Source organism: Sapajus apella, unplaced genomic scaffold (assembly GCF_009761245.1).
Source record: "Sapajus apella isolate SASKATOON/1434 unplaced genomic scaffold, GSC_monkey_1.0 scaffold3, whole genome shotgun sequence".
NCBI classification, from domain to species: Eukaryota; Metazoa; Chordata; class Mammalia; order Primates; family Cebidae; genus Sapajus; species Sapajus apella.
This window is the reverse complement of record NW_022436943.1, coordinates 28,277,992-28,293,221: the sequence shown is the minus strand read 5'-3', so window position 1 is coordinate 28,293,221 and position 15,230 is coordinate 28,277,992. Positions and strand designations below refer to the sequence as shown.

At 31.1% G+C, this 15,230-nt stretch overlaps 1 protein-coding gene across 50 annotated transcripts in view; it reads right to left on the bottom strand.

Annotated features, from left to right (window-relative positions):
* Positions 1-15,230, bottom strand: part of RIMS2 (regulating synaptic membrane exocytosis 2) — a 692,961-nt gene that overhangs the window by 318,138 nt on the left and 359,593 nt on the right. For 26 of the 50 annotated variants that reach the window (XM_032246171.1, XM_032245944.1, XM_032245862.1 and 23 more), the window contains 3 exons: positions 13,483-13,529; positions 10,504-10,616; positions 163-293 (listed from right to left, as the gene is read on the bottom strand). In XM_032246171.1, coding sequence (XP_032102062.1) covers positions 163-293; positions 10,504-10,616; positions 13,483-13,529 — 291 coding nt within the window. Of the gene's footprint in view, positions 1-162; positions 294-4,061; positions 4,110-10,503; positions 10,617-13,482; positions 13,530-15,230 lie in introns of all 50 variants that reach the window. The other 24 variants (XM_032245837.1, XM_032245921.1, XM_032245967.1 and 21 more) reach the window with 1 other exon arrangement.

Sequence of the window (15,230 nt, the reverse complement as noted above, 5' to 3'; positions counted from 1 at the left end):
ATCCTAAATATTTACTGTCACTATTTTGATTCCTAAGAACCACCACATTTATGTTAAACTTCACATATGATACCAATAAATGATATAGAATTGAAATACCCATTGCTATTAACATTTTCTCATTTATTTTCCAGAACATTTATTTTTGCTTTATATCCTTACCTTCTGTCTGGAAGAAAGTAGATTTTAACATAAGGATTCCTTGGCCTCCCATCTTCCCTGGAAGGGAGATCCTTTGCTCCCAAAATTGTAACTATTAATTGGTGACCAACCTTGTCAAACCATAGTTTTATCTGAAAACCAAATATATTCATTTATCAATTCAAACATTTATTACACAAACACAATGTTTACTTTTCCAATCTTCACCCCATTCTCTTAGAGTAACATTAGCACAGAATATAAATTTTACTTAGTAAATTGTAGCTAGTTAAAATAAAAGGATATACTATAATAACTTCAATGAATAAAAGAATGATTCAGACATTTCAGTTTGACTGATAAAGCATGTGGACTTTTTATTATCTTAATCTGCACATAATTACATTATCATAATTAAGGACTTTATATACAATGACTACTCTGTATCTTTACCTATGCAAGAATCACCAGTTCATTTTGGTTCCCCTACGATACCTAATTCAGAATAAGTGCTCAAAATGAACTGAGTAGATAGTATCCTGCTTATATAACATTCATAGGGAATTTTCAAGTAAATGTTTTATGTTATTTCACAGTTAAAAACATTTAAAATATTATAAGCAAAAGGGATTTACTAGTAGCTTTAGTCAATAGATTCTTTCAGTTGGAACTTGAAACGATAATGAATTCATGTTTAAAAATTGTCCTTATTCAGACAGAAAGTCTCATTCTTTTGTGAAGCCTATGAATAACATCCTTAGAATAATAAAAGTACATTTTATTTTTTGAGATAAGAAAATGAGAATAATTTCTCTGTGCCATAATTAGGGAAGGGAACTTCACATCCAGCTGCTGAATTCACTTGATTTAACAGTTATCACCTCCCACACACATACCTCACACCTGCACACCTAGCTAGCTGATTCTACTATGTCAATATCTATGATAAGTATGGCTCTGATCCACATCTTGACCCAGAACTCAGCACATCTCTAACCACTGTATTGAAACTGAAATGGAACCAGAAATTTGGAACTTGAAAATAATAAGTAAAAATCAGAGCTGGTTATACATGAAACACTGGCAGTTCAGTTCCAATTCCAACATGGCTTTGTTGAGTCCCTCACTTCATATCCCAGGGAATGAGACACTGAGTTACTTTTGAGTCAGAAAAGGTAAACTGACAGCCCAAAAAAGTATATAAAATTATTTATATCATTTTTTCTTTGCCAAATGGAATCGACCCTTTTGTAGAAATAAGAGTAAGAAATATCCAAATTTGGCTGGGCACGGTGGCTCATGCCTGTAATCCCAGCACTTTGGGAGGCCGAGGTGGGTGGATCATGAGGTCAAGAGATCGAGACCATCCTGGTCAACAGGGTGAAACCCCGTCTCTACTAAAAATACAAAAAATTAGCTGGGCATGGTGGCGCGTGCCTGTAATCCCAGCTACTAAGGAGGCTGAAGCAGGAGAACTGCCTGAACCCAGGAGGCAGAGGTTGCAGTGAGCCGAGATAGCACCATTGCACTCCAGCCTGGGTAACAAGAGCAAAACTCCGTCTCTCAAAAAAAAAAAAAAAAAAAAAAAAAAAAGAAATATCCAAATTTTTAAAATTATAGTTATTAATTTTTATGTTGTCATTTTAATTAATGTAGGTATTATCTTGCTGTTGTATAACAAGAAGTTTTTCTAACGGAGTTGCTAAGTACAAAAACAGACCTTAGACAAATATTTCTCAAACTGTGGTTAATAAACCTGTGTCAGTACTATCTCACTTATTTATTAAAAAATTACAAATTCCTGGGGCCCACCTCTTACATACTGAATCAGAATTTTAACAAGTCCTCTAGGTGATCCTCAAGTGCATTAAAATTTGAGAACCACTGCTTTAGATTAAGAGTACAACAACTTGAAGAAAAAAAGTCTCCAATATATGAACAGACAACAGTTCAAATACTTGCTTGTCTAATAATATTAGAACATAGATACAGATAAGAAAAGGGGGCATAAAAGAGACTATTCTTCTGGCAAAAGACATGAGGGGAAAACAACGAAAGAAAGAAATGCAGGAATGTTTAATTGTATATGAGATGAAAGAGGTGTTACAGGTAGTTTCATGGTTCTAAATGTGTGACCAAAACCCAACTGATTTCTATGGTATTCTCTATTTTCACCAGTCATAAAGAGTCTATGGCTTAATTTTTTTCTAAGATATTAAACAGCTTTCTCTGAGGATCAGGACATGACTATTAAGTACCTCAAAGAAAAAAAAGAAGATTCTGCAAGGTTAAAAAATTCCTTTGCAATAAATGTTACATTTAAGAAACAAAGAAATAATAATTTTTTTATTAAGAGACTAAGCTAAAAATTATCAGGGCAAATTATTGATTTCTGTGAGAACATTTTGAGGCATTAAACTAAGTACTTGCTGCCATCTCTACCAGCAATATTTTTGCTCCTTTAAAATCATTAAAACTAGCATTTGAGATATATACTTCAAAAGTCTGACAGAGAGTATTCTTTTCAGATTTCCTTATGCCATAGAAAATCAAAAATATTATCACTTACTGATATTATCCATTTCTTATACAGACAGTAAACATATGGTTTTCATATTTTTGCTATAATATTTTATAGTTTACTAAATTCTAAATTACAAATGTACAGATATTAAAATAATTTGGATAGCAAATGGGCACATTTTAACTTTACTGATTACTTGGTCAAAATTATACCTTTTAATAGACTGTCTTAAACTGGGTATTTGATAATAGCTCTAATTTTTATTTATATTATAGGACTTGCATTGAAGTTTTTAATAGATATCCAGTTCACATAATCAAAACAGATTTTATTAGGTACATCACTTTATAACATTCTTAATTTCTTATCTGTGCTTTTTAAATAAGAGGTTAAAATATAGCTGTTGATCCCCCAAAATATAACAAACATATTTCACAATTCTGGTCCTGACATAGACCCTGTTTAGCCCCAATTTCATTAATAAAAATATTAGTATAATTTAAACTGTTTTAAAATAATTATCATTCCAGCTTTAGCATGTAACCATTTTTAATTTTCCTAGGACCTAAGCAGCATAGGTAAATATTTTCTACTGTATAATATTAACTAGAGTAATTTTTAAAATGTAAACAAAATAAGTATTACTCAGAAGCAACAAATTTAAAAAAAAAAACATGCAGCAAAGCAAGGAAAGCATCATACTACTTTTAAAAAGCTATATTGACATTACTTTACCATATAAGGGTTTCCTAATGAAAAGAGGCAAACAACTTGTACCCAGGTATTACAGTAACATTAAATAAAATTGCAATGACAAAATATTAACAAAATAAATTCAATTTATTTTATTTGGATTGTAATTCTGTTCTTTCAAAGTAAAATACTTTCTAAAAACTGAACTTTATATATAATATGCATAAAATTCATATTTTAAATAAGGTACAAATTTATTTGCCAGTCTCCTCAAGGATTTATTACTTGGAAAATGCAAGAGAGTATAGATGTTAAGTGACATAATGAGCGATTTAAAGAGACAGTAACCTTAAAATAATAAAGGAAAATATCAATAGTATAAAATTAGCTATTTCTGTAAATGTTACATATATGAGTAGAATCTACATTAAATCTACTTTAAATGCCACTTTGACATCTATAAGGTTTAGCATTTAGTTTTTCATATAAAATCACTAACAAAGATTGTCTCTTTAAATTTTTAGTCAGTATTCTAATCTCCATGCAGAATTTTACAAGCTGGCTAATAAAATGATTTGAAAGTCAATATTATGGTTTGGAGCAACATACCAAAAAAAGTTTTCCTACTAACGCATTTTCCAAAAACATACAAATAAGGGTTAAAACACAACTTTAGTTTCTATCAGGCAGACAAGGCCTTTACCTGAACCCTAGGAACAAAAGGCGTTGTTCTTCTACTAAGGCTTTGGCTCTGGTAAGCAAAATTAAAGAAAAAAGCAATAAAACAAAACCAAAAAGGACAACACGCTGGAACTAAAAGACCAAAAGTAAAAACAAACACATACAACTATCCCTTAAATACAATTTTTCCATGACAATATTTATCAAAAATAAGTACTTCATGTAATCAATAAATTTTGTCCAATGCCAAAATACATTACAAACTATACAAAATATTAGAATTTGTATAATCCAATTGTTCAATGTAGTTCACATAACAGGAATAAAGACAATATAAAATAACATATTTGGGCTCATATATTTTGAAGAATGATTATAAGCATAATCCAAGAATCAATAAATTTCAGATTTTATCCTTAAACACATTACATACAAAATAGGATGCTGTAAAAAGGAGTTAGTTGAAAATGTGTTTCCAAGTTATTAGTGAAAAGCCATCTGTGAAAGTAATTGTGTGACTTCTCCAAAGTATGTCTAACCAAAGTCAAAAACTATTACTCAAATTAGCTTTAGAATTTCTTAAAAGGATAAACACATTAAAGTATGTGGAAACTTATTGAATTAGTTAATTCACACTTGATGAATCCATATCAGGTTCTCGTACTGAAACATCATCATTGGACATTTATTATGTACCACTCAATATAATATGTTTATTGCTAATCACACCTATTAATGACAATATCTTACTTCTTTCTTATATGGTTTGGAGCATATAAGAAAGTTTGTTAGTTTGTAATATTTCTCTTAGCCTTTATTGACAGTTTATTTTAAGTTTATAGCCTTATGGTATTTCCAATAACCTTATGAGATAGTGGCTTCTACCCCCAGTTTGTAGATGAGGAAACAAAGAAAAGTGCTAAAAACACTTGCCCATACTCAAACAAAAAGCAAGATAGTGTAAAGGCAGAAAATAGAGCCCAGTTCTAATTAAATCTCTAAATCAACTTCTCAGAATCAAATCAAATTTCCTATTAGTGACTTTTGTTTTCATTTTGAAACAGTTTCCAAAAGACACCACAATAATCAGAATGTTGCCTTTATTAGGCATTCCAACATTCCAACAGTTAAAACAGAACATAATCCGAGTTTGGGAATGGATTTCAAGGCATTTAATTCTGCTTCTATCACCAAGATTCCACCCCATTCCTCAGATTTCTAATGGATTTCTCTCTTGTCTACTTCAAAATCATAAACAGTTAAAGGCTTCTCTCTTTCCACTGCTAACTGGAAACAGATAATGTGTACTAAGAGGACTTTTGGCCAATTCAGTTGGCATTGAACAGACACAGTTTATTTAAGACATAAATCTAAAACCCAAAGGAAAGCAGACTTAAAAGCAGACTGTCATTCAATCATAAGTCATCCTTCTCTCTCTCTCAATCTCTCTCTCTCTCTTTCAAAACCAAGGCAGTTTCAAATCTAAGCTGTCTTCCTTTTTGTGTGCATATATTCCCAAAGGAAGAAATATTCAGATATGGAGTATGTTACTGATGTCTATCTGCATTACCACAGACTGTTATAATGCTTTAGCAAATGACAGAAGGGATACATGAAATTCATAAACTCAACACGCTGAAGAAGGGGACTAAACGAGGTACTTCAGAAATACATTTTATGTCCCCTGTCCTCCTACCTGTTTTGTTTTAGACCAAAAATATTAATGTTACAGAATACTTTTACAAGTAAATATTACGTCATAAAAGAGTCACATAAAAAGAAATAATACTTTCAATTAAATTAATCCTTTAAAACATTTTTCTATGTTCTAAAATGAATTCATACATACATCTCATAGACTTCTGAATCAACCTTCTGAAACCTATGGCGATTTACACCTAATCTTCACCCATGAGTTTATATTTTAAATATGGTTCTAAAAATACATTTTTGTGTTGATATTTTTTTAAATTAAGGTAAAATTCACAAAACATGCAACTGACTTTTTTTTTTTTTGAGATGGAGTCTCACTTTTGTTGCCCAGACTGGAGAGCAATGGCGAAATCTCTGCTTACTGCAACCTCCACCTTTCGTGTTCAAGTGATTCTCCTGCCTCAGCCTCCTGAGTAGCTGGGATTACAGCCATGAGCCACCACGCCTGACTAATTTTGTATTTTTAGTAGAGATGGGGTTTTTCCAAGTTGGTCAGGCTGGTTTGAACTCCCGACCTCAGGTGATCTGCCTGCCTCAGCCTCCCAAAGTGCTGGAATTACAGTCATGAGCCACCTCGCCCAGCCACAACTGACTATTTTAAAGTGCACAATTCAGTGACAATTACTGTGTTTAGAATTCTGTGGATTCACCACCTCCTTCCAGTTTCAAAACATTTTTATCACCCCCAGAACACTCTATACTTTACATAATCACTCCCTATTTTTCCATCTCGCTGTCCACTGGTAACCACTGCTTTCTGTCTCTATGGATATTTCAGATAGGGATGGCAAACTACTATGTGCCTCACTGTAATTTGTAATTACTATTAATTCATTTATATTATAAGCATGAGAGATATGATTCAGGCCTCATACAAATGAAGAATTTGAATTTGTACACCACAATTTATTTTGCATTTTAATGTCGCTTTCTACTATTAATTGCACTACTAGCTTCAGAACATTCCTTTCATGCAATACTTTCAGAATAACAAAGTTATGACAATGAAGTGTAAAAGATTAAAAAAAAAGTCTTTCATTTATAGAAATTTTTTAAAAGGCTATGGAGTTTATAAGGAGATAGAAAGGACACATACCTCTTCTTAAATTATGTACTCCTTTTAAATGGACATATAAAATAAATATTTATAATATTTACTTAAAATTGAGTCAAAAATACTATTTAAAAGTAACTTGGAAAAATACTGCAACCATAAATCAACCACAGATCATGAAGTGAGTGAAATAAAATATGATTATCAATAAAATCAATTGTATAATATGTTCCCACAGAAAAATAATTCTGAGTCTTTTCTCACTTTGAAAATAATTGAAGCTATATTTTCTTTTAACACCCTACTATAAAACTAGCCAAAGACTATAAACGAATTAAAAATATTAAGAACTATAAAAGAAATCCACTGAAGGAAAAAACTGCTAAATTCTGGAAGAACACATTTTAAAAATGGAGTCATAATAAGGGAGTGCTGTCAGTGAAAATGCTAACATACAGCCTACATGGCATAAACCTGAGTTCATGCTGATTTTCCTCACCAAAACATAAATAGCATTTTCACTGTTATGCCCCAGAATAATAAGCAGCAGGACAATTCAAGAATAGAGAGAAAATAAATTGCATACATTTAAAAAATAATCATCAGCTTGAGCATGAAAATGTAAACAACAAATTTACATTACATGTATATTTTACAATCACCTCCTTTGAGAATGCTATTACATGTATATATTTTCTATTTGAGACATGAACTGGCAGAATATTAGGAAGGTCAGCTCACATAGTATAGATATTATCATTGTTCTCAGGAATTAGCAATATCATAATTTTGTAAGTGAGGTATGGGCCCAAGTAAAAATTCACCAAAAGCAAAAATGTCCAAAGGTAGAATAGAAGGAAAAAGGAATTATAATGTTGGTTTATAACTTCCTAGTTTTCCTTAGTGTTGATATATGTAGATATATTTTTCTAACCTCCACATCGTAAGAGCAAACCAAAATTGTCTCCAGGCTGATAGAGACAGGATTAAATATAAAGAGAACAATATATACAAGATGGCGTCTTACTTATGTTTTCCTGGCTGCAAAATATAAGAATAAAATTCATAAGTTACATGAAGGTAAAAACCATTCCATCATGTTCATTTGTATTCCCACTAACTAGCACTATACTAGATGTTGGGCTCAGAACTTAACATATACTTCTTAAGTAGATGATTGGAGTTAATTAGGTAAAACAATTTCTGAAGGAAAAATTTGAAAATAGGTTTCAAGAATCCTAAAATTTTCCTTTGCCCTTTATATTGTAATTTTATTCCTAGAAAATTATCCTGACAAAAGGATTTTGTCCTAACAAAAATATTCAAGATTTATATTCAAGAATTTCCACGGTATCATTATTCATAATAAGTTAGAAATAAGCAAGATACCCTATTATAATGATTTAAGTTACAATGAAGTATTAAAATAGCCATTAAAACAATTTTAAGAGGAATTTTTAAAGACAGGAAAACATCCACAATGTTACTAAATGAAAAATCAGGATTCAAAATAGTATATATTTATTTTAGTTTTGTTTAAAAATTTATTTGTATGTGAATGGTTATATTTCAGTGTCTGGATTATAGGTGATTTTTATGTTTTATTAATTTTTGGTACTTTCCAGATTTCCCACAATAAATATGTAGTATATTTATAACCAATATTTTTTATATGTGTGGGTTGGGCATGTGTACAAGTGTGGACAATTTCAAAACATATGCAGCTAAAAGTTTTACTACTAATATCATAGTGGAACATAACCCCTCCAAGTCATAAGAAAAGGAGAAAACAATACATATTTTAAATTCCAACATCACTTACAAACCTAAAGATTATAACTTTACATGGTTATACAAAAATTCAGAAGTGAAACTTTTAAGTTTATATTTCCCCCAAATATTTAACAGTTTTACCTATTACCGTATGATTATTTAACCACGAAGAAAAAGAGCTGAGTTTGAAATTTGTCTAAATCCCTGAACTGCGCTTCTCCTCCTCCCCTCCTAGTCCAATCCATAATAAGATCTTGGGATTCAAATGAGATAATAAAGTGATACTTACTTATTACAGAAATCTAACTTCCACTCCTTCTTTACCAACTCAAGCAAACTATATGTACACATAGACACAAACACAGATACACAGACGCGCACGCGCGCGCGCGCGCACACACACACACACACACACACACACACACACACACACACACAGATTTATTTATGGACTGGTACCATCCAGTCCCAAAAACATTATTTAAGAATGAACTATTGAAATGGATCCATAATGAGAAATAACATTTATTAACATTTTATAGGATGGTAGAATAAAATATACATTTGTAAAGATAAATGACAACATATGTGCTGTCAATATATGTAAGAGAATAAGTAGAAATATGCTACTTATTGCGTAGGCTCAAAAAAAGACCACTGGTCTCAAATGAAAAAATTCACTCTGTTTATCAAATAGATAGGAAAATAATAAAGAGAAAAAATTATTTTAGTGAAACATTTGCAATCTCCTAATAGCATCTGATATTCTTTTTTAAATGACATTTCTGTTATTGTCGCCTTTATGTTCAAAATAGTTCTAAAAAAAAGACATGTCTAATGACTTTTTAAATAACTTAAACTTCTTTTCCTTTTTGCATATACTTCAGTACTATAACTCCTTTTAATTAATAAAAATACTTCATAAAAATTAAATACCCTTTCCCCTCAAAAAAAAAAAAAAAAAAAAAAGGAAAACTTTCATAGCTAATTAAAAAAAAAAAGGCTATTTTTTTGGTCTTAAAATATCAGCCTCAAATAGCTTAGTTTTTAACTGTAACATTTTTTTAAATCCAAAATTCAATATCTAAATTTTGACAACCTAAATACCTTTTTAATACTCATGAAATTTCAAGTTTAGTAATTGCCAACAATACTCGTAATATTAACCTGCATTTTTCTAATATATAACAATAAATTTAATTATGTTAATATTTTAAAATGGTTAAGTAAGGAAATGACAACAGAACAAATGAATAAAAAATAAAGACATTTGTAAAGCTCCTCTGGTATCAACACAAAATAAAAGGCATAAATGAACATTTAACTTTTATTTTAAAATGTTCAAATCAGAGATCACTTAATGTGCAAAGTTATCTGAAGTATTCAGCAATCTATTATATATTTCCCTATTTATTTCATTTTGTCTATTGACAAAAACATCAAGTACCATTATATTTCATAGCAATATTCAACTCCAATGAATACTATGAGCTTATACCAAATATCCTTAAAGTAGAAAAGCATTGAAGAATACATAAATATTTATTTTTATCTGAAATGCCATCTTTATATAATGCAACATTTTTATTTCTCTTAAAAATCTACAACAATTTATAGTCATCTTAAGGTACAGAGCAAAAATTATGAGCTTGAATTTTGGTATAATTACTAAGGTTAAAAAGGGTCTACATATCTTCACAAAATCTTTTATTAAATTCCAGAAAATCTAAACTCTACAAAATGAAGCAGTATGATAAATAATCAAAATTAGATTTCAAAAATTAAAATTTTAAGAATGAGAAAGTTCGAGGTTAAAAGCACAATTATGTTCTAGGAATAACTTGGTTTGTAAAAAACTAGCATCGTATTTTAAAAAACACTGTTTGATATTCCAAAAAGAAAAATAAATGTAATGACTACATACTGAAAGTTGTCCTGATAGGAACTGTGGAACATCCCGCAACATTCCAGGACTCATAGGAGAGGTAACAGAAATAGAAGGACGATCCATTTTTTGAGACTCAAAGGAGCTAGAACCTGAAACGATAATTATACATAACAAATAATAACAATGGCTCTTCACAAGTACTTAGTAAATTTTGCCACATATCTTTTAAATTATTTTTTGATATCCATAAAATGTCATTATAAAATATAAAATAGACCATTTTCTTAGACACAACATTCCAAATATTCTTAAAGGGTTTTTTTGGAAGCAAGAGTACAGTACAGGGATTCTCTTAAGACCAACAGTGAACCATTTTTTGTGCCAATTATAGTAGAGACAGACCTCAGACCTCTATCTCAGGACTTAGTTACTGTCTGTTAGGTGTACTATATTCACATTTTACAATAACATAGTAAGTAAATTTTAAAAATAGAAACAAGAAGTAATCAAAACATAAATCAATAAAGCAACTGGAAGACAGACTACATCTGCAAATGCTAAAAATTAAGTCCAAAATTATTAATTTTTTAAAACAATGTCAGGAAGAATATAACAAATTAAACTGGCATAAAGAAGCGAGGGGCATGAAAAAGGAAATAAAATATTAAATATTTACTGTCACTATTTTGATTCTTGGGGTCAAGAATATTCCCTGTATGTCTGTTGTGTTATCCAGACAAAATATTGCTGACATTCACTGGGATTCAGAACACTGGGGAAGACCTGTGTTTAGGGGAATGGAGGTATAAGAACTTAATTTGGAACACAGTGAACCTACAACATCTCCGAGACATCCAAAGGGAGATGTAAAGCAGCTAAGTGGAAGTACAAATGGGAACAAATGTAAAAGTAGAGACTAGCATTGGAAATTAACCTGCAGAGTTGTATGTCTAATTGGAAATAAAAGTGGATAAAACTCACCTCTAGAGAGAGTACAGAGTAAAATGAAGGGTAAATTGCAAGCCTTGGGATTTGAAGTAACAATGAAACCTTTTATATTATCAGCAAGTAGAAAGAATGAAGCCTTTCTAGTAAGAAATAAGCTGGGGTTTTTTGTTTTGTTTTGTTTTTACAATAAAGGTTGTTAAGCTTCAGGTAGCAGGAAGACAGAACAGAATGTATATATTCTTTGACCATCCAGGCAGGTAGGGACAATGATAGCTCCTTTGATAATGTAAACTTAGAAGTCAAACAGCTGGCAATTACAACCATAGGAAGAAAATAATTTATTGAGGGACCAGAAAGGTTAAGGACAGGGACTTGGAAAAACATCAATGTTTAAACAATAAAATACTGGATCTAATTTGAGAAAGGACCCCTGTCTCCTCAGAAACAATTCTGTAATTATAACCTAGAGACTTATTTAATAGCTAAAATAAGATAAATGTTTCCATGTTGTTCACACAGTATCTGAGAAATGTAATAAAGGTAAATACAAATTTTAACCTACCCCATAGGATTGTTGTAAAGATTAAATGTGATAGTATAGGTACAACATCAAGCACAGTTGCAAATACTAAATAAAATGGGAACAATAAGGATAATGATGATAATATCATTTTATAATACTTATAATTTTATTATTTATTTATGTTACAGTTTTATGTGATCATGATATTATTTTGGATAGTCATTTAGCACTTAGTCAAAGATACTAAATCAACCATATTTTGAAGTATAGAGCTATGGCATTCAAAGGACTACTCTGATGAAGACTTCAAAGAAACTTGTAATTGCAAATATGAAAGTAAAAAACATCTATTTTAACAGTATATTCCCAATTATTGTGGTATACAGAGAATCTGACAATCCTTATTGCTATTACCATGGTTTAAGTCACCACTGTCTTGCCACCAGATTAACCTTCACACTAGTTCTCTTTGCTTTTACCTTGACTCTATTTAAGCTATTTGCAACCTAGTAGTCATTTTTAAAACTAAATATCTCCTAAAAACCATCCTAGACAGCTCCCAATTTTCCTGAAAAATAAAACCCAAAGTCCTTACAGTGGTTTATATAATATATGTAATTTGCCCATTATTCCTCTATCCTCATTCATACCATTCGTTCCCTTGCTCACTCCATTCAGCTACACTGCCTTACTCGAATTTGCTTAAATGCAACTTAGGCCTTCTTGCCTTAAAGCCATTATATCCGCCTATCCTGTACCTTGTAAGATTTCCTCCCTAGGCAGCCACTCCAAATTTTCCCTCCAATCCTTCTGTCTCAGTATGGTCTATCCTGATCAACATATTTCAAACTGAAACCCTTTTCTTCCTCTCTCCTAATATCCCTTACCGTACCCTCAATCAATCAAGAAACTCAGATCATTGGAAAAATTAATTTAACATTTGAAATAGCACTTAAAATAATTTTTGAGATTATAGATAAATTTGACACTGAACTTATGTATTTATTGTTCCATTACTGCTCTGATGTTAAATCAGAACTATTATCCCACTTTCCAAAAATATAAATTAAAATATATATAATTATTCACTAGTTTATTCCAAACATTTCTCCCCACTTAATGGGGATGAGGTTACAAATAGTAAATTTTAAAACTGGGGGAAGTTTTGGGAATGAATTTTTGGGAGTAGTGGGTAAGTTCATGATTTTTTGTTGGGATGATGGTTTCACAGATATATATGTATGTTGAAACTTTACTAATTGTGTTATTTAAGTAACTGCAGTTTATTATAGTATACCTTAATAATGCTATCTAAAAATCTGTAATAAGACAATCTGGTTAAAAAAAACTTAAAATAGTCTACGTTTTTGTACTTTTTCCCACAGTGACATGAAATAATACTAAATTTTCCATCTTTATATGCTTATATACTTGATAACAAGGTTATCATATTTCTTACTTGACATTACTAGATAAATAATTCGTCTGACCTCTGATGAATGCAATTATAAATCACATTTTCTTCTAGAATAAATAAAACTTACTGGACTCCAGTTGTGCATATGTGCTATCAGGTATTCTAGGTATATCTCTGAAATGATAAAAAAAGAAAGCAAGAAACTGTTTCAACAATTAATGTAACTCATATTTTTTAGCATTATCAAACTATTAATAGGACAGTGTAAATGAAGAAAACTGTGTATAATAGTGGCAGTATATAAATATGAAACAAGCCTTAGTATTTATCACTAATAAATTATTCTGGGCTAGACCCAACTATTGAAAAGGAATTAAAATTCATATGCATTCATAGAATACTTACAAAAAACAGACTTTATTTTCTATGTGCTTCACTATACAATTATCCGTTAGAAAAAATTTGTATTCAAAAAGATAAGTTTTAAAGATACATTTTTTTTTTTTTTGAGACGGAGTTTCACTGTTGTTACCCAGACGGGAGTGCAATGGCATGATCTCGGCCCACCACAACCTCCGACTCCTGGGTTCAAGCAATTCTCCTGCCTCAGCCTCCCGAGTAGCTGGGACTACAGGCGCGCACCACTATCCCCAGCTAATTTTTATATTTTTAGTAGAGACAGGGTTTCACTTTGTTGACCAGGATGGTCTCGATCTCTTGACCTCATGATCCACCCGCCTCGGCCTCCCAAAGTGCTGGGATTATAGGCATGAGCCACCACGCCTGGCCCTTTAAAGATACATTTTTATTCAATTCTGCTCTTTGCTTTTACATGCTGTTCTAAATAAGTAACATTAAAGTGCAAATAAAATATCACCAAAATAAAAATTAAAATATTTGGATTGTGATTGATAGTTTTATTTTATTTTATTTTTTTATTTTTTCAAGACTGAGTCTTGCTCTGTCACCCAGGCTGGAGTGCAGGGGCACGATCTCACCTCACTGCAACCTCCACTTTCTGGATTCAAGCGATTGTCCTGACTCAGCCTCCCAAGAAGCTGGGACTACAGGCACTTGTCACCACACCGACTAATTTTTATATTTTCAGTAGACACGGGGTTTAGCCATGTTGGCCAGAATGGTCTCGAACTCCTGACCTCAAGTGATCTGCCCACCTTGCCCTCCCAAAGTGCTGAGATTACAGGTGTGATCCACCAGAAACTTTTAAAATGTAGTACTATCATTGAGAAAGAGGTAAACATGTTTCAACAGGGAATCTCAACATTACCTTGGAACTGTATTTACACGAAAAATAAGCGTATATTTTTATTTGAGATTTGACACAAGGGGTAAATATTAATGGTTACAGTCATTCAGTAAATTACATAAAGGATTATAAATTATTTAATATATTAAACAAAAATATGACTTGATGATTCTTTAATACCAGGAAATATATTTGATTAATACACTAATCTTATACACTGCAGTTTTACCATAATACAAAACTGTGAAAAGACAAAATAAAAAAGAATACAACTTCAAGTGCCAGATTTAATACTTTAAAAGGAACATTTCCATAAAACTAAGCCACCAACCTAAGTCGTTTTTTCAGCATTTTTTAAAAAAGAGATAAAAATAATATAGGCCCATCATTTTCTAAATGAATTAAAACTGGACATTACTATTGCTATAATAAAGGAATATGTTGGCTCCACCCTAGAATGCTCTTGCCCCAAATCTGCATTTAATAATTCATTATCAGTAATATTTTTCTGTTGCTTTTACTCTGATATAGGTATATATCTTACCTTGGCATATAATATAATTCAGTTACCTCTTTAATATTTATTGCCAATGTTTGGTAATTGTCAA